This window comes from Canis lupus, chromosome 7 (assembly GCF_048164855.1).
Source record: "Canis lupus baileyi chromosome 7, mCanLup2.hap1, whole genome shotgun sequence".
NCBI classification, from domain to species: domain Eukaryota; kingdom Metazoa; phylum Chordata; class Mammalia; order Carnivora; family Canidae; genus Canis; species Canis lupus.
The window spans coordinates 31996456-32022193 of NC_132844.1; the positions used below are offsets into that span (position 1 = coordinate 31996456).

General features: G+C 39.6%; 1 protein-coding gene across 1 annotated transcript in view; it reads right to left on the reverse strand.

The window, feature by feature from the left end:
* Positions 1-9218, reverse strand: part of SH3BGRL2 (SH3 domain binding glutamate rich protein like 2) — a 78104-nt gene extending 68886 nt beyond the window's left edge. Inside the window, exon 1 of the mRNA XM_072831621.1 lies at positions 9122-9218. Coding sequence (XP_072687722.1) covers positions 9122-9218 — 97 coding nt within the window. The remainder of the gene's footprint in view (positions 1-9121) is intronic.
* Between the last annotated feature and the right edge of the window lie 16520 nt (positions 9219-25738).

The following is a 25738-nucleotide window of genomic DNA, read 5'->3' on the forward strand; positions in this document are numbered from 1 at the left end:
CAACTGCAGTAAGAGCCTGTGGGTTTCAATACAATCTTTCCAGAAGGAAGGCATTTTTGCATTAAGCAAAATTCCATTTAACACTGATGTCAGGGAGTGAAACTTCCCTATAAATTCAACTCACTGTACTCAGAAGCCATGACCTGGACAGACATCCTAAGTTTATGACAACATGAAGCACTTAACAATAGAATTCTACTCCTTCCTTGCTCCCTAGTTGTAAACCAGACATATTCAAAAAATTCATTAAATTTTTCTTGCTATAAGAACAATGTAGTGAAAAATCTTATTTTACTTTAACCATAGTTACATTTGCCCCAAACATATGGCTTTTTAAAAAGCTAAATCCATTCAGTTTGATTTATCTGTTGAACACCTGCTCTCTATGAGCAACTTCTTAAACTTTATCTCTTCAGCAATTTGCATTTCTTTAAAATCTAATAATTATTAAGAAATCATATCTCAAAATCAGAAAAATATTAACATGTCCTCATAATTCCTGAGAAGCTTAAAACTTTGATAGCAATTCAATAGGAGGGGTATTAAGCAATTTTAATTCCATACCATGACCATTTATCAAGGTCCTACTAGGCACTAGGCACTCTACTGGATGCTGAGAATACAAAGATTCATAAAATAGAGTATGTTGGGGGTGGGGTGAAATGTTTTTGTACAAACTAAAGTCCGGGGTAGAAGCACAAACAAAGGTCAGTGAGTGGTTGTGTGAGAACAATGCAGAGACATGGAATATGGGTCCTTTGAAAAGAATCTTTGTAGTGTGATCTAAAACTCACTTGCAATATGTATCATTATTGTTCCTGTTTCAGATAGTAGAGTGATATTTTGGATAGTTGAAATCTCGTAAATTTCTATTTTCCTGTGATTTGCTATATTTTACCCTTGTTCCTGGGTGAAGAGTAACAACTGTATACTCAATCAAAGTGGAAGATGCTCAAGGACACAACTCTGCAGTCCTGAATAGAGGCCTGTGAGCCTAAAGCAGAGATGGGCTTCCTGTGTCCAAAATCTACTTCTGTTCTCATATCAGTTGCTATACATACAGCTGCAGGCTGGGCTAAACCCTAGAAATTTTCAGGGGCCTTAGTGACATCATTTCACATAACAAGAAGAGTACAAGGAGGTGAACCTAGGTTTATTGTAGCAGTCCAACAATGTCCTCAAAGTCCAGGACACTTTCTGCTTTCCATTTTGCCATCCTTAGCATAATGACATTCTTCCTTGGGCTTGTGGCTTCGTGGTGGCCACAGCCTCAAGTAGAGAATCTTCATACCATCATCAGGTAGTAAGAAGGAAGAAGGCAAGCAGAAAATATGCTTTCCTCTTGTCACAGAGGGAAAGCTTTCCCAAAAGTCCCCTAGTGAACTTCTTCAATCTCATTCATTAGAACTTGGTCCCATAATCACCGGCTGAGGAAGCTAGGAAAATGTGTATCAGTAAGGAGAATGTGAGAGCCAAGATGGGCTTAGGTCTGTTATCATTGATCCAGTGGGGGTAGGATGAAGGATGGGCATATTAGTAACCCAAATTACTGAGGTTCTGCTAGCAAAGCAGATAATGCTGGGGGTGGGGTGGCTGAGTGCAACAAATAGTGACTACTACAGTCATTTGCTTAGTGGGACCTTGAGTACATTATTTAGCATCTGTGCCTCAGTTTCCACATCAGTAAAATGGAGATCATAATAAAACCTAATTACTAGCCTTGGGATGAGGATGAAATGACATAATCCATGCCAAGTGCTTAAATAAGTGCCAGACATGGTAAACACTCATAAATATTGCTTACTAACAAAAAGAGGCACTGTATTTTCCAAGGTGCTTGATTTACAACCAAATTCCTCAAATCCCCTGGATAGCACTGTGTGCAGAAGATATAGAACTGGAGAACATGAATGTTTCAACCCTCCAAGAAGAGTTCTTTCCCCAAGACCTATGTCTGTGGTACAGTTTGGACCCTCTCTCTACTTTCCCTGTAATATTCCCTCATTCTTCTTTTCTTCCCTTCCCTCCTCTCCCTTTCTCCTCTTTTTCTCACATTTACTTTTCCATCTCCTCTTCCCATGCATATTCCTTTTCTCTTTTATGATTTCCCCCCCTTCCTTTCAGACCAGGAAATGATCACTGCTTCACTCTTCTTCTTCTTCCTGACTTCAAGGCTAAAAAAGAATGCTGACTCTCATATAGGACTCTTCCAAGTCCTGAGACAGTTATCTTCCAAGGTTATAATAGGTGATATATTCAGAGCTAGGTTAATTTATTCTGCATGTGCTAAAGCATAAGTAACTCACAAGCCAGTTGATAGTCATGCACCTGGCATGGATGGATTCGGTGCAAAACACACATCATCACTGCATGAGTTTCTTTTTTGCCCTATCACATTTCTAAAGGCCAGAAGAAAATCATTTTAGGAAAAGGCAAAATCTTTTAAATTTAAATCTTTTTAATTTAATCAAATTTGTCTACCCACCTTTTCCTAAAAGAGTAAGGCAGAAATTAACTTAAGAAGTTAATAATAACTTAAGAAGTGAACTTTGAGGGGCACCTGTGTGGCTCAGTCGGTTAAGCATCTGTCTCGAACTCAGGTCATGATCCAGGGGGTCCTAGGATCCAGTCCCATATCCGGGTCCCTTCTGTGGGGTGGGTGGGGGTCTACTTCTCCCTCTCCATCCTCCTCTCCCCCATTCATGCTCTCTCTCTCAAATGGATACATAAAATCTTAAAAAAAAAAAAAAAGTGAGCTTTGAAAGAATAGATTTGCAGAAGAATTATCCAGCAAGAAAAAAATATTTGTTCCTCATTTAAAAACAAAACCAAAATAGAACCAGATTCCTGTGAGATTGATGGGGGAATGCGAGATAAATGTGCATGCTATGAGCTTTGGAGGTGAGCAGGAGAAAAAGTCAGCATAAAGCTGTCTATTTAAGGCTACTCTGAGAAATCGGAAACATTCATTTTTGAAAATGGAAGTTCCAGCTTCAGCATGCAATATGATCTTTCTTCAATTGAATGATATGACTTCTGAACATTAGTAAAAGTCCTGTGTTTCTCTGTTTTTTTTTTTTTAATTGCCTTTAAATTAGCACAAGAGGCAGATGATTCCCATTTGTGCTTTCGAGAGAAGAGAAAGGGAATAGATGCAGAATAATAGATGCAAACTGTGTTAGAGCCACTCCCTCTTCTCACTCATCACTCCCTAGCTCCCCATCCAAACAGGAAGAAGCCCTGGTGCCTGCAGCAGGATCTGTGAGAAAACAGCAGCGCTTCACTTCCTATTTCCCCTCATCTCCACCAAAGGCCAGTGGACTGAGGTGTTGAGTCTCCTGGGAATCTGTGGTACCTGGCATTCTCTGCATCCACCCAGCTGGAAAGCCTTAGCAGAGGTCAAAACCTCAAATGCAAAGGAGGACCGAAGGGTATAAACTAAGGCAAAAAAGAGCCAAAAGTAAGATAATGTAAGCTAAACTGCTTGCTTTGGACTACATAGCAACAATAACAGCATAGGACTGCTGAATAAGGTATGCAGTAATACAAAAAGAATGAGGATCATATGTACATACTTACATGGATTCCCCTGGATATATGTTAATATTTTGAGGGAAGAAAAAAACAAGGCACCGAGCAGTGAATATCATTTACTTTCTTTTAAGAAGTGGAGGAAATTACAGAGGCATAAAATATCAAATCCACAGAAATAAAATAATCGGTTGCCGAAAGAGGCCAAGCAGTAGGGAGGAGAGCAAGGTGGAGGGGATATAGTTGGATATGGTTGATTTCTCTATGTTTTTATGTGATTTTTATTTTGAGACACATAAGTCTTCAACCATGTTTTAACTGTTCAAAAATAAAATTTAATGACAGAGAAAAATAAAAGCAAACTCAATTTGAAATCAAACTGAAACAAATTGACTATATATCATATAGGTGATATACACAGAAAATTTGTTCAAGTGACTTTGGAACACAATATTGTCTTGCTTTCCATATTTAATTGAATATATCCTAAGGACAAATAAGAAATTCCCCTCCAAAAAATATCTAAAATTCACTTCATAATTTTCTGGTATTTCTACTTTAAAAAAAAAAGATTTTATTTGTTTATTCATGAGAGATACACAAAGAGAAGCAGAGGAAGAAGCAGACTCCATGCAGGGAGCCCAATGTGGGACTCAATCCCAGGACCAGGATCATGCCCTGAGCCAAAGGCAGATGCTCAATCAGTGACCCACTCAGGCGTCTCTGGTTTTTCTACTTTAAAACTACTTTATATATATTGAGGACTATGGCAAATAAGTAAATATGTTGGGTTATTAGGAACTGAGATTTTCTATGTAAGAGAAAAGAGGCACAAATAAAAAATAAAAACCATTAATATTAAATTTGAATTGGAAATATCAATATGAACCCATGATTTAAATAAATATATTTCTTAGTTTTAGCCACTGAAACAGTTTAGAAGCAATGACCCTACAATGGTAATGAGCTTATCAAGTACAGAAATCTTCTTTTTTAAATACTATTCTCAACAAAAGCTTCCAGGGCTCCTTGAAGAAATGGTGGATTCTGGATCTGAGGCATGGAAAGTACAAGGTGAGTCCAGGATATTTTCTTGTGCCAAAAAGGCAAGGAAGTGCCCAAAGAGTGATGGGGACATCTCAAAGGACAAAGGAGCCAGCCAGCTTGAAAGAGCTCCCTCTGTCCAAATTTGAGGCAATTTGAGAACCCAAATGACTGCAATTGACTATAAAAGTTGAATAAATAAAAAGCCACAAGTCCATAGACCTGTTCAAAGAAGAGGAAAAAACTAAATTTGCCACCATTGAAAGCAACTTGTAGCAATTCCTTACTCTGAAAGTTAGCACTAAGAGAGAAAGAGATACCCTGCCTTTTTAAAGGAACGATAATTCATCTCAATAGGTAAAGAAAAGCTGTTGCTTACAAAAGTATGCCTGCAAGTAAATGAAGAAATTATAATTTAGAAAATCACCATTTTGCAACCACCAATTAAATAATATATACAATTAAATAAATATCAATGATGTTAATGCCTTAAGTATAAGGAAGGATATGTGGAACAGATTATCCATACCTTGTAAAATAAATTTTTAAGGAATTCCTACACCTTTGCAATGGAAGTAATGTAGGAAAGATGTTAGGGTTTGAAGCCCACCGCCAAGAAAGAATTCTTGAGACATCTTTGGTATAGAAAGGTGGTTTTATTAAAGCACGGGGGCAGAAAGAGCTGCCCTGGGGTCATGAGGAGTGACTCATTATATACTTTCAAGTTTATATACAAGGGACAAGGTAAAAGGTAGTGTAAGTCTCTAAGGAATTGTGGAAGAATGGTTTCCAGGACTTTGAGATGGCTAGCTATTGTTGGGAAACGGTCATTTATTACTGTCTAATAAAACCTTAGTCATGAGACCCTTCAGATGTATATCAGTAGGTCATATGCTTGGGAGATGATTGCCAACATATATCTTGAGGGGTACAGATAAAGGAGGTTTCCAAAGGAATTTCTGTATGTTAAAGTTGATTTACAGGATCCTGGGGATTGGGCTAAGATTGCCTCTTACCCTCAGCAAAGTACTAACATCAAGGCAGCTGAGTTCCTAGAGGAAGTTCACTCTACCTGTTTTAAGAACTTATGAGTGGGCTCTAAGTAGTAAGGAAATGTAATTTTTCTTTTGCCTTTCTTTCCCACATCAAAAGGACTTGTGGATTGTCACTTTAGCCAAGTGATAATATTTGGTATCACTATTGTTGGATAACCTGGCATTTTGGATCTCCTGATTGAAGTGATGTGAAATACAAATCACCTGTGAAGTACTCGGGACAAAAATGTTTCACCTAATTCCAATCAAGCCTTTAGACCCAACTTCTAGTTTACGGGAAAAATGGGGGAGAGGGATTACATTAACAGCACAAGGAAAACAATCAGACAAATCCAGAATATGAGTTATTCCACCAAACTTTGGTCTGGACTCCTCTTAAAGTCAATGTCATGAAACAAAACAAATATACCAAAGTTCAAGGGATTTTTTTGTTTGTTTGTTTACCTTACTTAGTCAAATCCAACAAGTGAAATTTGACCGGATCTTGGTTCCAAAAACCAAAAACAAATAACAAACAATAAAATTATAAAAGCTTTAGGAGGGAAGGAAATTTTAATCTGGATTGGCTGTTAAACTAGGATATGTGGTTTTTCCCAGTAGGAGAATGTGCTCTGGAATGAGGAAGACATGTATGCAAAGCCCCTGTGTGATCTCAGATATGTCACTTATTGCTGCAATGCATCTTCTCCCTATATCCACCTAACAGGATAATAAGCCACCTTTCACATAGTTACTATGAGGATGTATGAGAAAATATGCATGAAGAGCCTAAAGCAGAGCTGCCATATAGCTGAGAATTCCAGTAAATGTTAGTTCTTATTACTCCTGTCGACAGCTCTTCACACTCTAGTTTTCTGCTTCCCCCAGCTTTCCCTACAGTTGCCCCCTTGAGTGGCCGTCTTGCTTGGGCTTCCCCAAAAGAGGCTGGGTGCAGGATCATAGTACAAATAAGCTCCTGCTTCTCCTTGTGGATGTTCCAGCCTGGCCATCTGATGTGAGCTCTGCTGTGTCATTGTGCTGAGGAAAGTCCTTCACAGCCTGTTCAGGGCCTTCTGCTTTGCCAGCATGACAAATGAAGGTGGCTTCAGCCCACATTCTTACAAAATAAAACCCTGAAGAAATCAGGGATGGTTTAAAGCAGATTTTTAAGGAAAAATACAAAATATTAATAAAAATATAACCCCGGAAATCATTGACATTTAGACTGGTAACAGTTTATTGTGTTTACAACTCATATACAGGAGGGGCTAATGGCTCCTGAAAGATAAATAACCATTACTGGGGAGTGTCCAATAATATCAGGTACTGCATTAGGTACTCTATAGGTGTGATCACACTGAATCCTCACAGCAACCCTTCGAGGGAGATATTTCACCCCTTTTACAGAAGATGATGCGAAGCCTCAGAGAGATGAAGGGATTTGTCTATTAAGCAGCAGAGCCACATTTGCATCTGGCGCCCACTCTAAAGTTTGCACATTTATTAACCCAAAAGGTGCACCATGGTGTAGAGCTACCTGCACAGAAGTGGCCTCACAGAGTCACTTGGTAGTGAGGGTCCATTCAGCCTCACTCTAACTGATATTTTTCCAACCATATCAGCCAAGAAGTACAGTCAAGGTGTCAACTCATGATATAGCCTGCTGACTGGCTGAAACCCAAGCTCCATTTAAGCCCCTGCCTTTCATTCCAGCCGCTTGCAATCCCTGTAGTGCGATTTCCAAATTTAAAGCAAACATGCGGTCTCCTGGATTCCCTTGTAGGATGGTCCCTAACCAATGCAAGAGCATCTGAGTGCTGGTGCTTTAGGTTACTGTCCACTGTAGATGTTAACAGTGAGTCCTCTGGGCTGCCTCTGGCAGTGTCTAAATCAGTCTTCTGTGGAAGTAACCTATGGATTGAGTCCTGAGAAGGGAGCCAGGAGTGGCTTACTTCGAGCAGAATCCTCTCCCAAGCCACCTTCAGTCACTCCAATGGTTCTTTCTGTTTCCGCTCCCAGAAATCAGAAAGTGGCTTTCAGCTCTCTTCTCTATGTACCTGGGCTGCTGTCTATCCTGGGTTACAGTCCCAGTCCTTCCTAAAACTACTCTTTCCTCTCCTGTGGCCACTGACCTCCAGGATCCACAAAATGCATACTTTGTTTCCACCAAAAGATCTGTTTCAGGATTAGTCTGTTTGAATCAGACTAGTCACACGTTTCTACACAGTGTGCCAAATACATACTCATAAGCTTCCTTGACTATTTCCTGGAACTAGTTGGGTAAGTAAATAAGTGGGTGCAATAGTAGCCAAGCTTGCAAAGCTTTGTTCTAGGTTGAGAAAGGGATGCCTAAAATCCCACAGAGGGCAAGACAAAGGCAGAGGTGGTTGCAGTATGAGGCCCAAAGCAAATGTTGCAAGAGCAATAGCAAACAAGATGCTAATTGGGTTTTAAAGAGAAAAAACAGAGAAGAAAAAGAGGAAGAAGGAGGAGAAGAAGGAAGAAGAGGAGGAGGAGGAAGAAGAGGAGGAAGGGGAGGGGAGGAGAAGAAATGGAGAAAGGGAAACAAGCCATAAGAGATTATTAATGATAGAGAAAAAACTGAGGGATGATAGAGGGAGGAGGGTGGGGGATGGGCTAGATGGGTGGCACTTGTTATGATGAGCACTGGGTATTGCGTGTAAGTGATAAATCACCGAATTCTACTTTAGAAACCAATATTGCACTGTATATTAACTGTATATTAACTAACTAGAATTTAAATTTTTAAAAATTAATGGAAAAATAATAAATAAAAATTTAAAAATAAGGAGAATCTCTGGTTGTCAGGGGTAATGAAAGATTTCAAGAGGTCATGGCATTTCACAGCATTTTTGAGCCCTAAATATTATGTCAGGGGAAAAGAATGAATAAAATTCCTATCTTGTGCACCTTATCCCTTGCCATCCCTACAGATGCATTCTAGATTCCAACCAGGTTAAATCATTAGTTCTACCCATAATATTCCCCACCATTTGCTTCCAACTTGGCTCTTTCTAACTGAATCACTTCCTTTTAACCCACCATCTCCAATTGGCTAAATCTACTACCTCCCAAGACTCATGGTCATCCTCTCTAGAATGCTTTCTATTTGGGAGCCCCTAATGGACTCTCATAGCAACATGTGTTTGTCTTTATCTTTGATGGTATGCGGTAGCTATTAGCAAGGCTTCTGAAACCAGAATGTCCAGCTGTGAATCTTGGCTCTGACATCTATCAGCTAAATTACCTTCACTTGTTAAGAGGACTGAGTTCATCCCCACAAAGTACCTAGAATAGTGTTTGGTTATAGAAAGCATCAAAAAGCTACTATTAGCACCACCACCAGCAGCATAGCTTATATCATTCTGGATTGTAATTCTTGGTTTGATAACCCGACAAGATCTTCTTGAGCACAAGAACTGTGTGTTATAGAATTTGGTATCTTTTACTCTTCATACATTTCCCAGCACATAGTAGCATTTAATACTTACCTGGTAGAACTGGGCGGGGGGTGAGTGAGTAGAGGAGTGAAATGAATATGGGCATGTCCACAGGATAAGACCAGAGGACGGCTTTCAGCGCTGACATGGTCTAAGGCATGGCCTTGTGTCAAGTGATGAAGGGAGAATGGAGGTCATCAGAAGCAAGGAAGCCTAGACCTATGAATCCTGACGTTAGAGGGATTATTCAGATAGGTTTTTAGATCAGCAAGGTTGAAATCAGGAAGTACAGGGATATCCTGGGAAAACAGGAAATCCAGAGACGTGATGCTTGCATCAGATGGGAATGTGTGCAAGAATTGGAAGATGTTGCTGCAAAGGAGGAGAGGAAGTATGGCACTGAGAAAAGGAGAGATTGCCTCTCTCCTGTTCTCTACCCCTGTTATATGCTTTATGTTTGAAAACAAATGCTGTTGGTTAGCTGATTATTTGAAATCTGTCCCTGGCTTCCCTAGCTTGTAATTTGTGTGAACATGAGTGTGTGTATATGTTGGCACAAAGGCTTCCTGTTTTGGCCCTGCTGATCTCACTACCTTCCACTCCCCCACCTCCGCCCTTCTGCACTGTATCCTATTTCCATCCTCCTTGCCTTGGAATGCTAGTCTATGTAAGTTTTTGCTATGTGACCTTGGACAAGTCACTTCCTTTTACTGGACTTTTGCATTTTCTGATACCACATGGAAAAGTAGAACTTTAATCTCTATGCTAGTATTTTTCAAACTTCAAGCCAAAACTCATTAATGGATCAAGGAACTAATTTAATGAGCCAAATATTAAAATATAAAATAGAACAAATAATAAACAATAATATGTAATAAAATAGAATATATATTAGATAGAATGTGCATGTGTGTATATGTATACTGGGTCATATGTAAATAATATATTTCTTACTCCAGATCATGGCCAAGAAAGATTGAAAACACTTCTCTTTAGATCCCTTCTGGCTTTACAATTCAAGATGTGTAGAATAGTTCCAACTTTAGTTTGCAACTTTGAGGGTGGAAATGAGCAGGAAAAAAAATTATTTTTAAGGAAAAATTATTCGTGCCAACAGCCAGAAACTTCAGGTTGTGCTGACAAGGCAGTTATCCTATGTTTCTTCAATTTGAGAAATTATTCTTGATAGTGCAATGACAGGTATCAGATTTCTGGGGTAACACAGTATCTAGCTCAAAATTTCACGTTGAGGGGTGGGAGTGGGAGGAAACCCTCTGGGACCTTCAGAGTCAGGCTTACCTTTGGCTGCAGTTCCACATTGAACACAGTGTACCTGCCAAAAGATGAGAGGGAGAAGGAAGAGCCAAGAGGAGGAGAAAGCAGAAAGGAAGAAGAGGAAGTTAATACTTCCTTCTCCCAAATCATAGAACAATTATGTAGTGTTTCCCTCCCCAATGCATAAATTGCCACCATTACCAATCTAGTGCTATGTGTTAATCACAATTCCTTCTAAAGATTCTGAGGGGACTTCACCCTAATAATGTAACATAGGAGAGTGAGTTTTATGGTGGAGTATTAGAGCTTAGAATTTTGTTGAGGTCCTGAGTTCGAATCACAGAAAACACAAGTTCAAGTTCCATCTCTGAAGTTTAAAGTCTGGGTCAGCTCTCAATGGGAGTTTTTTGAGTACCTACAAATTTAACCTAAATATCTGCTTTTTCTTTTCTATTGCAAAGACAATTAATTAGAACTTCTTTGAGTTTCCTTTCTTTTTTTTTTAAATATTTTTTTAAATTTTTATTTATTTATGATAGTCACAGAGAGAGAGAGAGGCAGAGACAGTTTCCTTTCTTATACATTGCTCAAGTGAGTGGATTCCACTGTATGCCATTATAAACCTTACTTTTTTCTCCCAATAGCCTCATGACAGAATTAATTTTATTCCTAGTTTTGGACATGGTGTGGAGAGCTAAGTGACAGGTCCCAGATCACATGACTAGAAACCAACTATGGTCTCTGCCTCTGAAGCCTTTTATAAACTAGTGGTTTTTAAACATTGGTCCTCTTAGGCCTGCTTGGGAGGGAGGGGTAGGGCAGTGGCCCTGGCCTCACCCAGACTTACTGACTCATAAGAAGGTGGATAGCTTCTCAGGTGATTCTGTTTAGTAGTCCCAAAGCTAGAGGACCACAACATTCAACAAAGATGAATAAAAGAGCTTAGGACACACCCCCATCCTTGCCCCCTATAAAAGTATGCCACACTTGAGTCAGGATGAGTTGATGAGATGACTTTCCTGAGTGACTACAGTAGCACTGAATGTTCACAGCACACCTTCTAATAGCAGGCACTGGGCTAGATTCCTTATGTGAACTCTAATTTAATTGGAGTCACATTATGAAGTGAGTACTATCCACACTTAAAAGTGAGAAGTCTGGGGGTACCTGGGTGGCTCAGTCAGTTAAACGTCTACCTTCAGCTCAGGTCATGATTCTAGGGGCCTGAGATGGAGTCCCATGTCTGGCTCCCTGCTTAGAGGGGAGGCTGCTTCTCCCTCTGCGCTCCGCCTCATGCTCACTGTCTTTCAAATAAACAAATAAAAAAATTTTTTTTTTTTAAAAAGTGAGAAGCCTGAGTTTAATAACTCGATGTGGTCACCCAGTTACTGAGTGGCAGAGCCATTGCAACCAGGCAACGTGGTTGCCACTTCCCCACCTGGAAGAAGTACATCAATCTGTCTCTTAGGGCAATAAAAAAAAGCTAAAGCAGCACAAGAGAACAGGGAAGTGTGAAGACTGGACAAAGAGCAAGAAACGAATGGAGAAGAAAAGCCTGGAGACACTGAATACAAATATTCTTCATTTTAGTGCTTTCTATCATGAGCTTTAGAGAGAGAGTGAGAAGAACCAGGCACATGATGTGGTATCTAGTATGAAGCAAAATGAGGAAAAGAACACTTACGTTTTTCATTTCTTGTTAAAAAATGTGACTTTGTCATCAAGGAAAGAGTCAGGACTCAGAGTATGAAGATAAAATCTGCTCTCTGCCAACCCGGGAACATCTCAGACTTTGATGGAGCTTCTGCCATTCAACAGGTAATGAGCTTTTTCCAGTGCATGGTTTCTCTGCCTTTGTCGAATATTAGTTGACCACAGAGTTGAGGGCCCACTTCTGGATTCTCTATTCTGTTCCATTGATCTATGGTGTCTGTTTTTGTGCCAGTACCACACTGTCTTAATGATCACAGCTTTGTAGTACAGCTTGAAATCTGGCATTGTGATGCCCCCGGCTCTGGTTTTCTTTTTCAATATTCGGGGTCTTTTCTGATTCCACACAAATTTTAAGAAATGGAGGTGGGTGGGGGGACAGGGTGACTGGGTGACGGGCACTGATGGGGGCACTTGACGGGATGAGCCCTGGGTGTTATACTATATGTTGGAAAATCGAACTCCAATAAAAAAATATATATAAACATAGGTAATAAGCTGCACACCTTCGCCATGACCTTTTACCTTAGTTCTCTGGGTTTCTTTATCTGCAAAAGAGACATTACAATATCTGCTTCACAGAATTGCTAAAAGTAGCAAATCATATTAAATATTTGGACCTGCCTTGTGAACCATAAAACAGTTGACATATGTCCAGAGACATCATTATCCACCTGCAGTTTCTTCATCATCATTTGTTTGCCAAGTATCCACTGTTCACCCAGCATTGCCTAGACACGGGTAAAAACCCTAATTCACAGGTCACACAACTATGGAGACCAAAAATGAACCAGCCAGGGACTGACTATCCATACTCTGTTTTGTGCACAGCTCTTGTCAATTCAGTAAGTGCCTTCTGTATATTGCAGATGAAACTGCAGGTTAGGAAGGTCAAATGAACTACCTGACCTCATATGTCTTTTGAAAGGCAGAACAAAAAGCAGGAAAGCAGTCCCTTTGGTGCCAAGAGCACTGGCTCCAGATGAATGTGACTTAAATTTTTTTTTTTTTTTGTAAAATACAAAAGATGGGGAAGAGTCCTGTTTATTATTACTTATGATCAGTGAATTGTCTGATAGGTAGGAGTTCCAAAGTTCATCCATTGTCTGTAACATTTACATAGAGCTTTATCTCTAAGTACAAATGCTATCAGGTGTTGAGAAAGAACATAACTCCTCTACATTATTTTCCCATAAACTATAGATTATAATATCATATACGATAAACTGCAATAAAATGTTCAAAAATTAGTCTACTTCACCCAAGTGAATGTCACTCTTTCCTTCCCTAGGGTACAGATTGCTTTCATTTCTGATTCTTTTTTTTTTTCTTAAAGATTTTATTTATTTATTCATGAGAGACACAGAGAGAGGCAGAGACATAGACAGAGGGAGAAGCAGGCTCCCCGTGAGGAGCCCGATGTAGGACTCGAACCCAGAACCCCAGGACCACACCCTGAGCCAAGGCAGACACTCAACCACTGAGCCACTCAGGCATCCCTCATTTCTGAACAGGACAGGCTGGTTGATTTTTTTTTAAAGCCATGTTCTGAACAGAGTGCTGTTTGCCTTTGTAGTTAACAGGGCCCTGCAGAGGTATCTCCACGCCTGCCCCTCAGGTAATACAAGTCCCAGTAAGTCTCAGGAAATAAAAGTCCCAGTAAGACTGGCCTTCCTCAGGGGGAAGCCTGAGGTCCCCCAGACAAAGCTACTGGAAGCAGGGTCAGCAGTCGGATGTCTCCATCCGCCACCCCCAGGCCCTTAGATATCTGGCTAGGAAGGACACAGATGCATGTGAGTGGGACTGGCCTGTGCTGGCTAAATTCATAGAATCAATTCACATTTCCAACTTGATGAGTAGGCAATGTTTGATTCTATGGATTTTGTGGATTGCTAGAGGATTTCTGTAGCAACTACTTAACATTGAGCAAGTTGGGCTTCTCTGAAACCAAGGAGGTTTTTGAGCTGCCTCTTCCTGCTTTCCATTGATGTAAGCTCAGGAAATGGGAATTGATTTTATCCTAGGTAGAACTTAATTAGACAGGACATTTGTTACTGCAACACCCCAAGCTTCATTTCAAAGTCAAATCAAAATTATTTTTGTATTATTCAGTGGCTCGGATTACTTAGATATGCCAAGCATCTATTTTAGCAGCACTGTAACAGAGAGTAGGTTGCAGTTTGAAACCATTTACATTTTTTTCACTCACTTTATATCAGATACTTGATAATAATCTGGAAGTTCCTAGAAAAGGTGGGGTTAGGGGAACAAAACAATCATGGGGAATGCTGGCAGAAATCATTATAGGCTGCCACTGGGGGAATGGAATTTGTAATAGACTACACATACCTGTTCTCTTCTGTGAATGGTGAAGTTACAAAAAACCCAAAGCCGGCCTTGCTTAACATCATGGACTTGCTTATAGCTGGTATTTGGGGAATAATTCTCATGCCATACTTTAAAAAAAATTATTTATTTATTTGAGAGATATATATAGAGAAAGCATGAGTAGGGGAGCAGGGTGAGGTACAAGCAGACTCCCTGCTGAGCAGGGAGCTCCATGCAGGGCTCAATTCCAGGACTCTGGGACTGACCTGAGCCAAAGGCAGATGTGTAACCAACTAAGCCACTCAAGTGTACTCCCATGCCAGATTCTTTTCAAACAATTAATCCTCCCTAAAAATCAGCAAAAGAAACATAATGATTTATATTTTACAGATGAAGAGACTAAAGTTATGAGTGGTTGAGTGACTTGCCTGAGGTTTCACAGCTAGTAACTGGTTCAGCTGTTAGAATCTGAATTTGCCCAATACCAGAGCCCATGACTGAATATTTTCAAACTAGAGACTTGACTTATATACTGTAGTTAATTTAAGGCCAAGAGATTTAGCAAAGCTCTATTAGCTAAAAGAGAAAAAGCTGCTATTTGATAATAAAAATAGCAACAACTATTGGGCACCTTTTTATTTATTTTTATTAGTTTCAGAGGTATAATTTAGTGTTTCATCAGTTGCACATAACACCCAGTGCTCATTACATTAAGTGCCCTCCTTAATGCCCATCACCAATCATCACCAATTATCCCTTCCCCCATTCACCTCCCCTCCAGTAACCCTCAGTTTGTTTCCGAGAGTTCAGCAATTCTTATGGTTTGCCTCTCTCTCTAAATTTTCATCTTATTTTATTTTTCTTTCCCTTCCCCTATGTTAGTTTGTTTTGTTTCTTAACTCTCACATATGAGTGAAATCATATGATATTTGTCTTCCTCTGACTTATTTCGCTTAGCATAATATTCTCTAGTTCCATCCACATTGTTGCAAGTGGCAAGATTTCATTCTTTTTGATGGCTGAATAATATTCCATCTATATCTATACATAGATATATGTCTATGTATCTATATCACATCTTCTTTATCCATTCATCATAGAGAACTCAGAAATGGTCCCTCAACCCTATGGTCAACTAGTCTTCAACAAAGTAGGGAAGAATATCAGAGTCTCTTCAATAAATGGTGCTGGGAAAATTGGACAGCCACATGCAAAAGAATGAAACCAGACCACTTTCTTACACCATACACAAAAATAAACTCAAAATGATTGTTGGGCACCATTCTATGTCTCAAGAATGTTTCCAGGCATCTCATATCCTTTATTTTATTTAAGCCATAACATAGCCTTAGGATTGTTGCCCGTCTTTGTAGATGAGGACAGTGACACTCAGAGAGGTTACCTAGCAAGCTTTTGAGGATCAGTTCAGGGTCTCTCAGGCTTCATACAGGAGGATTAGGTTATGGATCCAAGCTGTGGGTAAAGCTAGGATACAAAATTATAAAATCATAGGACCTTGGAGCTGAAAGGGATGGTCAAGGTGATCTAGTCTAACTCCTTCATTTTACATGTGGGAAAACCTAGGTTTAGAACCTTACCAAAAAAATCAGACATCATCCTGTTAGTTGTAAATCTAAGACTAGAATCATACTCAATTCAATCAATTAATTTTAACTTGAATGCCTCCTCTGTGCCTCTCATGATCAGGTTTCCTATCTCTTGGACCAAGGACTTTTTCTGTCAGACTTTGTGTAGAAGGCAGGATAGGGCCCAAGATCATGCAGCTCACCCCTAATTCTGCAGGGGATGGGCCTGGGGCCTGAAGAGTAAAGAAAACAGGTGTGACAGGGTTTGAAGAGAGAGTTGTTTCCATTCATTTGCTCACTGCCCATTCATACAATACACCTCTATTGACGGTCTACTTGTGTGCCAGGCACGACTCTTCTCTTAAACTGTGAAATATGACAGATAATGCATGAAATTCCTGGGCATTATCAGACCTTGTGTAGAAGGCAGGACGTGTCAGACCTTGTGGAGAAGGTCATGAGTCCAAGACATGAAATCTAAGTCATGGGATTGACAGCAATTAGTGAGAAACATTTTCAACCTACCCTGAAGCCAGAGGAGAGGGCTCAGAGCTGGAGCATCAGTCACAACTTGATCCTAAAAGTAAAAGCCAAAAAATATTATTCTGAGTTACTTTCAGAACAATTTGTCTTGTGTAAAATAAAGTCCAAGCCTTTTGAGTAGATCCTCACTGGATGATTTCTTTTAATACAGTTAATAAGACTCATGAATAACATGTTTCTGTAACAAAGGCCCATATTCATCAAGTTCACTTGAGAACTGTGGGGCATTTATGAAGATAAGAGTGGCTCTACTATGCACAAGGCAATGCAGAGTTCACCTTCCTCATTGGCTTCAAGGGCATGAAAGCTGAAAGCATGAACTCCTGGCTCTCTAAACCGAAAGCATCAACTCCTGAAGCACTTTATGTATGAGATTCTTGGCTCTAAATATTTACATATAATTAAAGAAATGTATCTTGAATGAAAAAGATATGTGACTGAGAAAAATGAGCTCAGTGAATTAAGTGACAATCCAAGGTTATATAACTAATTAGCAATCTTAGACTTGAAGCCTCCAGCCTCCATATAATTTGTATTTCACTCTCCCAATTTTCTTCTTTGGAATCTTTCAGCACTATTAAAAACAAAAAAGAAAGAATGGTAATATTGTGCTTTCCTTTGCTCCAGAATAAGAATGTCAGCAAAATGTCTTGCAATCTTTCAACAAGCAAGAGTAAAGTCAATATATGGGAAGGCAGACATTATAGACATTATCTCCAGCAGCATATCTCTAAAACCTGTAACAGATTACCTAATGACATTTCTAAAATGCTCTAATTTGACACTGGAAATGTGCCTTCCATGGGCATAAATGTAGTAATAATTCCATTTGCTGGGTTACATGATAAATGAGACTTGAATGGTTTTCCTTCTTTGGTCAGATGAATTAATGAGAAGATTCTAGCCAGTCTCTTCTAACTTTATGTTCATAGGCATATTTGCCACATTAGTGGAAAATAAGACCATCTTTATAATGAAGGCAGCCAGGCTGAAACATGACTGATTCAGTGTTTTGGAATCCTGAAAATTAATGGAAATATAGTTATGTGACTGCTTGGATCAATATGGCTATTAGATCAACTGCATAAGAATGAACTCTTACTAATTGCCACAGAAAAAAGGATTATGCCAACTTACATGGCTCTGCTTACTTAACCATGTGGTAGGCCTGGGAATGGATGAGGCTGGATAGAAACATGAAAAATGAAAAGAAGAAGACTCTTCCAAATGGGAAAGCTGTCTATCAGTGGGGGAGGGCAGAGGTGGTGCAGGTGGAACCCTGAACCTAGAAAGGCAGGGCACATTCTTGAATCAAAGCCAGTATCGAGTATGGCCATTCCTTCTCAACCAGTCAAACTTGTCTGGATATGTCTAAACAATGTCCTTGGTAGGCAAACAAATTTTTCAAATAGTACACACTTACCGCTCTTTATATACATTTTCCCCTTATAAAACTTTCATTTGGCACCCAGTGCTACCTCCTTATTGTCAGCACACCAGCCTCAAATACATAACCCAATGTCCAATGTCATGAATAGAAAAGGAGCTCATCACACAAGAAGAAATCCTATTGTATGCCAATAAGAACGCACCTCTCATGCCAACAATGAATGTATGTGTTAGTGTAAATGATCAACTTGACTCTCCACCCCTCCCTGTTCCAACCCTGATAGGAAGCAGACTGTTAGCTCCATGGAGAGCTACACCCTCAGTCTTCCCAGCAATTTTGCAGGGTGTGGAAGATTAGCCTCTTAACAGAGGACTCTGCATTTCAGCATTCCCTGGGGGATGTGTACCCAAACCTTGCTAGGCATCAGACAATCACCTAGACAACTTAAAACAAATGCATATTTTCCAATTGTATTCCATATCTAATGAATCAAAATTGGTGGTGAGGTGAGTGGGGGTGGGGGTAGGACAGTTGTAGTTTCAACAAGCACTCCAAGTAGCTCTGATCTACAGATCCCTGATCTGAGATAGGAAGCTAGATTTGTACATTGAATTTGAGGCTGGGGAACAGATTTTGTAGGTCATGGGGAGAATTTTGTCACTCAATATGCTCAGTTATGCTGAGACACTCTTGGAACCTTTATAAAACCACTGTCATAGTACCCCACATTACTATGTTAATGCCCTTGGTTTGAACTGTAATCTTTTTGAAGGAAGGTCTGGATCCTATGAAGCCAGAGCTTCTTGAGCAGTCACCATGTGCCAAAACCTTTGGGCAACAAAATGGGTTAAACATGTTTCCTATCTATAGGGAGCTAACAATGAATGTAGACGGGAGAATAAGCCTCTCATACATGAATAATCAGTTGATAATCTAGAGTCTAAAAGAGTAAGAAAGAGGTACTGAAGGGATGAGTCTGTAGCTTGATCCAGGTGATGTTGGTAACTGTCCTCCTAGGAGGCCACGGGGAGCCCATTTCCAGTCTCTTGTTACTTGTGATTGATGAAACACCCCACATTGCGATGTATCTATGCTGCGTATGGCTGTCCCTGTAGGGTTAGCATCAGGCAGTAGAGAAGCACCTCCCAGTCTCTGAGGGAAGAATTGAAGAAAGGCTGGGATCTCCAATAAGGCTGTAGATCTGTAGGGTAAGTACTCAACAGAGCTATGGATTCAAGGAAGCGGGGGCAGGGATGATGATTAACGAGACAAGAAAAGAAGAGATAGGAAGAACCAGGAATGCTTCCTTCTGCCCGGTACACTGGGAGCCCAGCCTGTGTTTTTTCGTCCAGCTGTGCATTCTGAGCCTAATATTCAAGTGCTCTGCTCTCCATCTCCAAATCTGTTCCCCAGACTTCAGGCTTTCTCCTTTATGCATGCTTTCTTGCAAAGCTAAAGTCGCCCTGCTGTGGTTTGAAAGCTACAGGGAATCAGCTGGGGGTAGGAAGCTCTATACTGCAGAAAATTTTAAGACCAGCTGAATGAAGCAAACAGCATCAACAGAGATCCCATTGAGCCTGGGAGCAATCAAGGCCTATGTGTGTAAGGGTATGTTGTGAAACAAGGTTATTTACGTTCTTATAAAAAGAGTGCTGGCGGCTAAGGTGGATAGAGTTCTGGTAGTAAAGTCAGCAGTGAAGTCCCTTTTAAACGTCTGAAGAATTCTAAAAATGTACTGTAGAGGGGTGTCTCTTCTATTCTGGCAAAGAAGCAAAGTGTGTTCAAATTTAAACAACTAGTAAAAAATTTTTTATGTCTATCTCAAAACTGGAGGCCAAAGTTGAATTCTGAAAGTTATGAACATCCAAAACCAAAATAGTTCTCTTAAAAAAAAAAAAAAAGTGTGGTAATAGGTAACAATGGCATTACAATGTGTACTACTGACAGAACTTTCCATCCAGAATTAATTGTGTAAATAAATGACATTGTTAATTTATATAGACTCATCTGAATAAGGAAACTGTCCTGAGTTCGAAAATGTACGTATATGGTAGTTAGTAAAAAAGGAAGGTAGGTTTCCGATTTCTAAAAAGCCAAAGATCCAGTTTCCTTGACACAGTAACCTGTGACATTTTAACCAAAAAGCTTATGGTTTCTAAGGGGTCTGCTAGCCAGCCAGCACTAAGGGCCAGACTATTTCTGTGATGCACCGGTGTCGGTTCCAGTCATAACTACGCAGCAGTGCTCAGCATGGAGGGAAAAATGCAATGTAACCATAATTGTGAGAGCAGAAACTTCTGAATTCTATTAGCAAAGGTATCTAATGCCCGACGTGAAAAAAGTTTTAAGAGGCCTATGAATATAAACGTAGCTATGGATGGGTATATGTCTAGAAAGAGGAAGAACAAAATATGTGCCCCACCACCCAACACCTAAACACTTTGTGTAAGGATGCATACCCTTTCAGCAGAAAGGATGCTTTGCAAGCCCCACCTGGGGATCAATGGTACCCCAGGTGGCTTGTGAGCTTCCTGCAGCTACCCAATCGATCATCAATCAGCTCTGGAAAGGCCCTTTCCAGCCCTCAGGATCAGTTTCCCAATTTGCAAAGTTAGGTTTGGAAGACTAACCTAACAGCACTCTAAAGTTTCATTACATTATTTTTTCTTTTACATTAGGAGCCTCAGGATTCTTCCACTGGCAATTAATATGATTAAATCAGCAACCTAATGTCCAGGAGAACTAACCAAAGTAAACATTTTCTCACCACGATTCTATTTCCAAATGAAATTTGCTTCCTAGTGACCAACTCTACCACAATGCTTTCAGACACTGTTTTCATTTCCGATTCACTCAGCAGGAAAGATTTCTCTTTTGAATGTGTTTAAACAAACTGTAATGACCACACGTTTTCCAAGTTTTCTTTGCAAAACTTGGCGTTTCAACTCTCATGTGCTGCATACTCTACCAGCAGTTGATGGATAATAACAATGCTTGTTCAGCTTCTTGAATTCCTGTGCTACACATTTCATATTGGCACTTAAATTTGCACTTAACATTTGAATTGGGGCACTCATTGAATTAATTTCCTACATCTTAAAATTGACTGAATATTATAGCTTTACCACAACATTGAAAATTCAAGGTGATTTGTGAAGAAAGTTGTGATCTTAATATTTGTCTGAAGAATTCCTCATGCTAGTTCAAGGGTAAAGAGTAGGAAATTGAAGGGTAATAGGAGATTGGAAGAGAAGGTATTCATTCATATGATTACAGGTTCAACAATTTATTTTTTTCCTACAATTCTGTGGATTGCCTGACTGTTCTGCTGATCTCTCCTGGCATCATTCATGTGGCTGCACCCACGTGGCAGATTAGGTAGGGGTGGGACCAGCCAAGGGTTTTGGTCACTGCACATTGATCTGACCACATGTAGGCTCTCCATTATAGCCATCTTGATCTTACAGTGTGGTGGTCTCAAGGCAGAGTTCTTGGAGGGAACATTCCAAGAGTGTGAAGAGAGAGCTAGAAAAACTTTTAAACAGAAGCCATAATAGTTGCATAACTTCTGCCACATTTTGTTGTTCGAAACAAGTCACAAACCAGCCCCAATCCAAGGGAACAGAAAATAGGCTCCACCTCTTGAGGAGAGAAGTGGCAAAGCCACATTGCACAAAGCTTGTGGGGTGGTACATATTGATGATCCATTTTTGCAAACCCTTTACTACAGCCCACCTAAGTAAATCAATGCACATTCCTTCTGCATGCAGAAAATGCTGATCATTCCCTCCCCCCCCCATCCCATTATGGCACCTGCTTCAAGTTTGGATTTAATTATCTCAATCAGGTTTAAATACTGAAGGATGAGTTCCCTGTGCCCTCATGTATAGCTGCTCAGATGTGCTTCTCTCCAACTGGAAACCAGTGAACAAAAAGGCAAGTTTCTGCTCCCCACACACCCAACACACAATGATGACACAAGGACAGGAAAACTGCAATAGACAAATGATTATTTGTGGTGCGCCATGGGGATCCTAAAGGGAGCTGAGAGTGAGTATGGAAAAAAGTGGGAAGATACTGCCCTGAGAAAGATGAGTTAGGAGCCCATGCAGTTTTCTGGTGACGGATAATCATGGAACCACCTTCATTTCTTAAGCATTTACTAGGCCAGGGGCTGTTCTGAGCATTCCCCATACACTTTCTCATTTAACCGTCTTTAATAACTTGAGAAGAAAGGAATCTATTTGGCAATTGAGGAAAACCCAGGTTCAGACCTGATAAGTAAACTAACTCATCTAAGCCCCTGTAGCTACTATGGTCGGAGGTGAGAAGGTTAAAGGTAGCTTTGAACTTTCTAGCTTGGACATTAACTGGGATAGGGGAAGCAGAACAAGTGATAGGAAGTGGAAAAGTTGAATTGATCTTTGGATGTGGATTTTCAGGTGCCTGCAGGATAGCTATGAGTCAGAGCTAAGGGCGGGATATACATCCTCAGGAGGGATTGGCCTTCTTTAGAGATTTTTTTCATCTCTAAATTATTCAAACCTTCAATACAAGTTTGAATTATAATGTTTCCATAATAAAACTGCATTTCTTATTTGTCTCTCCTTTATTTAACTAAGAGGTATGGAAAGGAAAGCAATTTGGGGATGGATGCAGTTATGGGATGAAACTGGCAAAATCCAACTCCTCTCAATTCTAGCTTGTCATGGTTAAAAGTGCCTTATCTGTGGCTGGCATTCTCCTAAATCATGCTGTGGGCATGGGTAGGTGGGATGGCTCAGGGCTGTTTTTTCTGCCAGTTGTGACATAATTCTCACCACAGTTCCCTTGAACTTGCACAAGAAAGCTCTATTTCTGGTGAGAGATGAATTTAGAATATTCATTTCCCTGTGCTGAGGAGAGTATATTCTTTGCATATCCCACATTTGAGGAAAATTGGATTTTCGGTCAATGGAGAGTCTCGTTTCCTTATAGAGAATAGTTCTTGTGTTTTAGTCTACTTTTGGTTTATTTGTAAATCAGTTGCAATTGAAAACACATAAATGTATCAACTGCTGAGACCGCCTAATTATAAATTTAGTAAGGGGCGCCTGGGTGCCTCAATTGGTTAAGTGCCCGACTCTTGATCTCAGCTTATGTCTTGATTTCAGGGCTGTGAGTTCAAGCCCTGCATTGGGCTCCACGTGGAGCCTACTTTAAAAAAATTAATAAGAACAATGGCCTCTCAAGGATTGAAAATCAGGGCTATTGCAGTACTTCAGATATTTCTTGATGCCCTCAAAAGGAATTGTACTAGCATTCTAGAGTGTTTCATGTGGAAGTAGACATAAAGAGCAGTTGTGTAATGTTGCAATTTCATTTTGAATCACCCTTTTAAAAAATGACAAAAATAACTGGTGTCACTTTTAGGTCCATTTTAATATTTAGCTGGCTACCAGGTTATATAACCCTTTGGCGTATGGGAGGCTAGAACACAGATGGTCCAGTAACCATAGCAACAACACTTAGGCTTGTTTTCTGCCTGTCAGCCTTTTTCAACATCATATTTCTATTACAGCAGAGGCTCTCTCTTACACTCACGCTCACTTCCTCTGTCTCTCTCTCGCTCTCTTCCCATTTCTTTCTCCTCTTCCCCGCTCTCCTTGCACTCTCCTTTTACCACTCTCAGCAGACTGAAAAAGAAAAAAAGAAGTTTCATATAACTTCCTCCTGTTTTTCCAATCTCTAAATTATTCAACCTCAAATATGAGTCTGAATTAAAATGTTTCTATCATAAACTGCATTCCTTACTCATCTCTCTTCTACTTAGTAAGAGCTATGGAAAAGAAAGCAATGATATGGCCACAAGTTAGCAAAATAAGGCCTTTGAGTTTTTAATCCCTTGAGTTTAGGCAAAATCACATAAGCCCAAGGTGGTAAGCAGGCACCCTTAAGGACTCTTGGAAGCAGATTTTGCTACCTCTTTAGGGAAATCTTAATTTCCTCTTTTAATACCTTCATATTGAAAGTCTCGCTTGAGGGGCATCTGGGTGGCTCAGTGGTTGAGCATCTGCCTTTGGTTCAGTGTGTGATCCTGGAGTGCTAGGATTGAGTCCTACATTGGGCTTCCCACAGGGAGCCTGCTTCTCCCTCTGCCTGTGTCTCTGCCTCTCTGTGTCTCTTATGAATGAATAAATAAAAATCTTAAAAAAAAAAAAAAAAGTCTTGCTCAATTCTATCCCAAGGGCCTCATTCTTAGGCACATTAATCAAAAATCTGGCCCCTGTGTTCCAGGGCCAGATTTCCCCTCTGTAACATTGCTAAGCAGGATATCTGACAAATATACTTCGACTTTCTGCACCTCAAAAATCAAGTCTTCTATAGGATTATTTTAGGGCACTGAACTTCCCTGAAACATCTTTGGGCAGAAATTACGTTTCATCTCTTTGTTTCTTAAATATCACCGTCTCAGGGAGGCCTTCCTGAATTTTAGTTTATTTTCCTAGTCCCCTTGCACTTCTTCAATTGTGATTTATATGTATTTATTTGATTAGTTATTTATTATTTGTCTCTCTATGAGAGCAGAGACCATTCTTGAAACGTTTAACATTGTATTCCCAGTGGGTTATACAGCATTTAGTTCCTTGTAAGTTCTAAATAATTTTCAAAAATAAATAAACATAAATAATATAATAAACATATAAATAATATAAATAATAGTGAAAGGGAATAGAAGGGAAAGGAGAAGAAATGGGTAGGAAATATCAGAAAGGGAGACAGAACATAAAGACTCCTAACTCTGGGAAACGAACTAGGGGTGGTGGAAGGGGAGGAGGGCGGGGGGTGGGGGTGAATGGGTGATGGGCACTGAGGGGGGCACTTGATGGGATGAGCACTGGGTGTTATTCTGTATGTTGGCAAATTGAACACCAATAAAAAATAAATTTATTAAAAAAATAATAGATAAATAAATAAATAATTTTTGAATGAATGTTTCTTTTTGAATAAATTCCTTTTAGATTTGGTTACAGAGCAAAACCAAATGTGTTTTTTCTTTTTTTTAAATGTGAAGTATTGGCATGGCTTCTGTTTCCACTTTTGGTTTCTAGGAAGTTTGAGCTAATGCTCAGCCACTATAGCTTTATTTTCTCATGAGCTGAAAGTATTTGCTTTCTTCCTTTTGCAGGGCTTTTATTTTCTACTATTACAGTTGTATTATTTTTGTTTTTTATGATGAGCCACCTCAAATACTTCTTGAAAGCAATAACCATATAACAATAAAGTAAATATAAGAGACTTCACAATAAAATTATTTTTCAAGAATCTCCTGGAAAGAATGATGTGTATTATGAATAGTTAACTCTATTAAATGATGACATGAATAATAACCAAAGAAATGTTATTTATTTTTAAAGATTTACTTGTTTATTTTAGAGGGGGGAGGGGCAGAGGGAGAGGGAGAGAGAGAGAATCTCAAGCAGACTCCCTGCTAAGCACTGAGCCAGACCCAAGGCTCAATCTCATGACCCTGGGATCATAACCTGAGCCAAAATCAAGGGTCCGTGGCTTAACTGAGTCACCAGGAGCCCACAACCAAAGAAACTTTAAATAGTAAAAGATTGAAAACACCTTTTTACTCCTGAGTTATGTTACTAGGTATTGGTGAAAATAAACAAACATTATATATAAAACTTGTATCAGCAAAATAGCTGAACTTTTAAGAGGTAAAATCCACTTGAATTGCTGAAACATTACCATATTATTTATGCATATTGTATATATATTTTATGTATATAAAATATACATCTATATGTATATGTTCTTGCAGACCCACTTAAAACTCTTTCCTTCTGT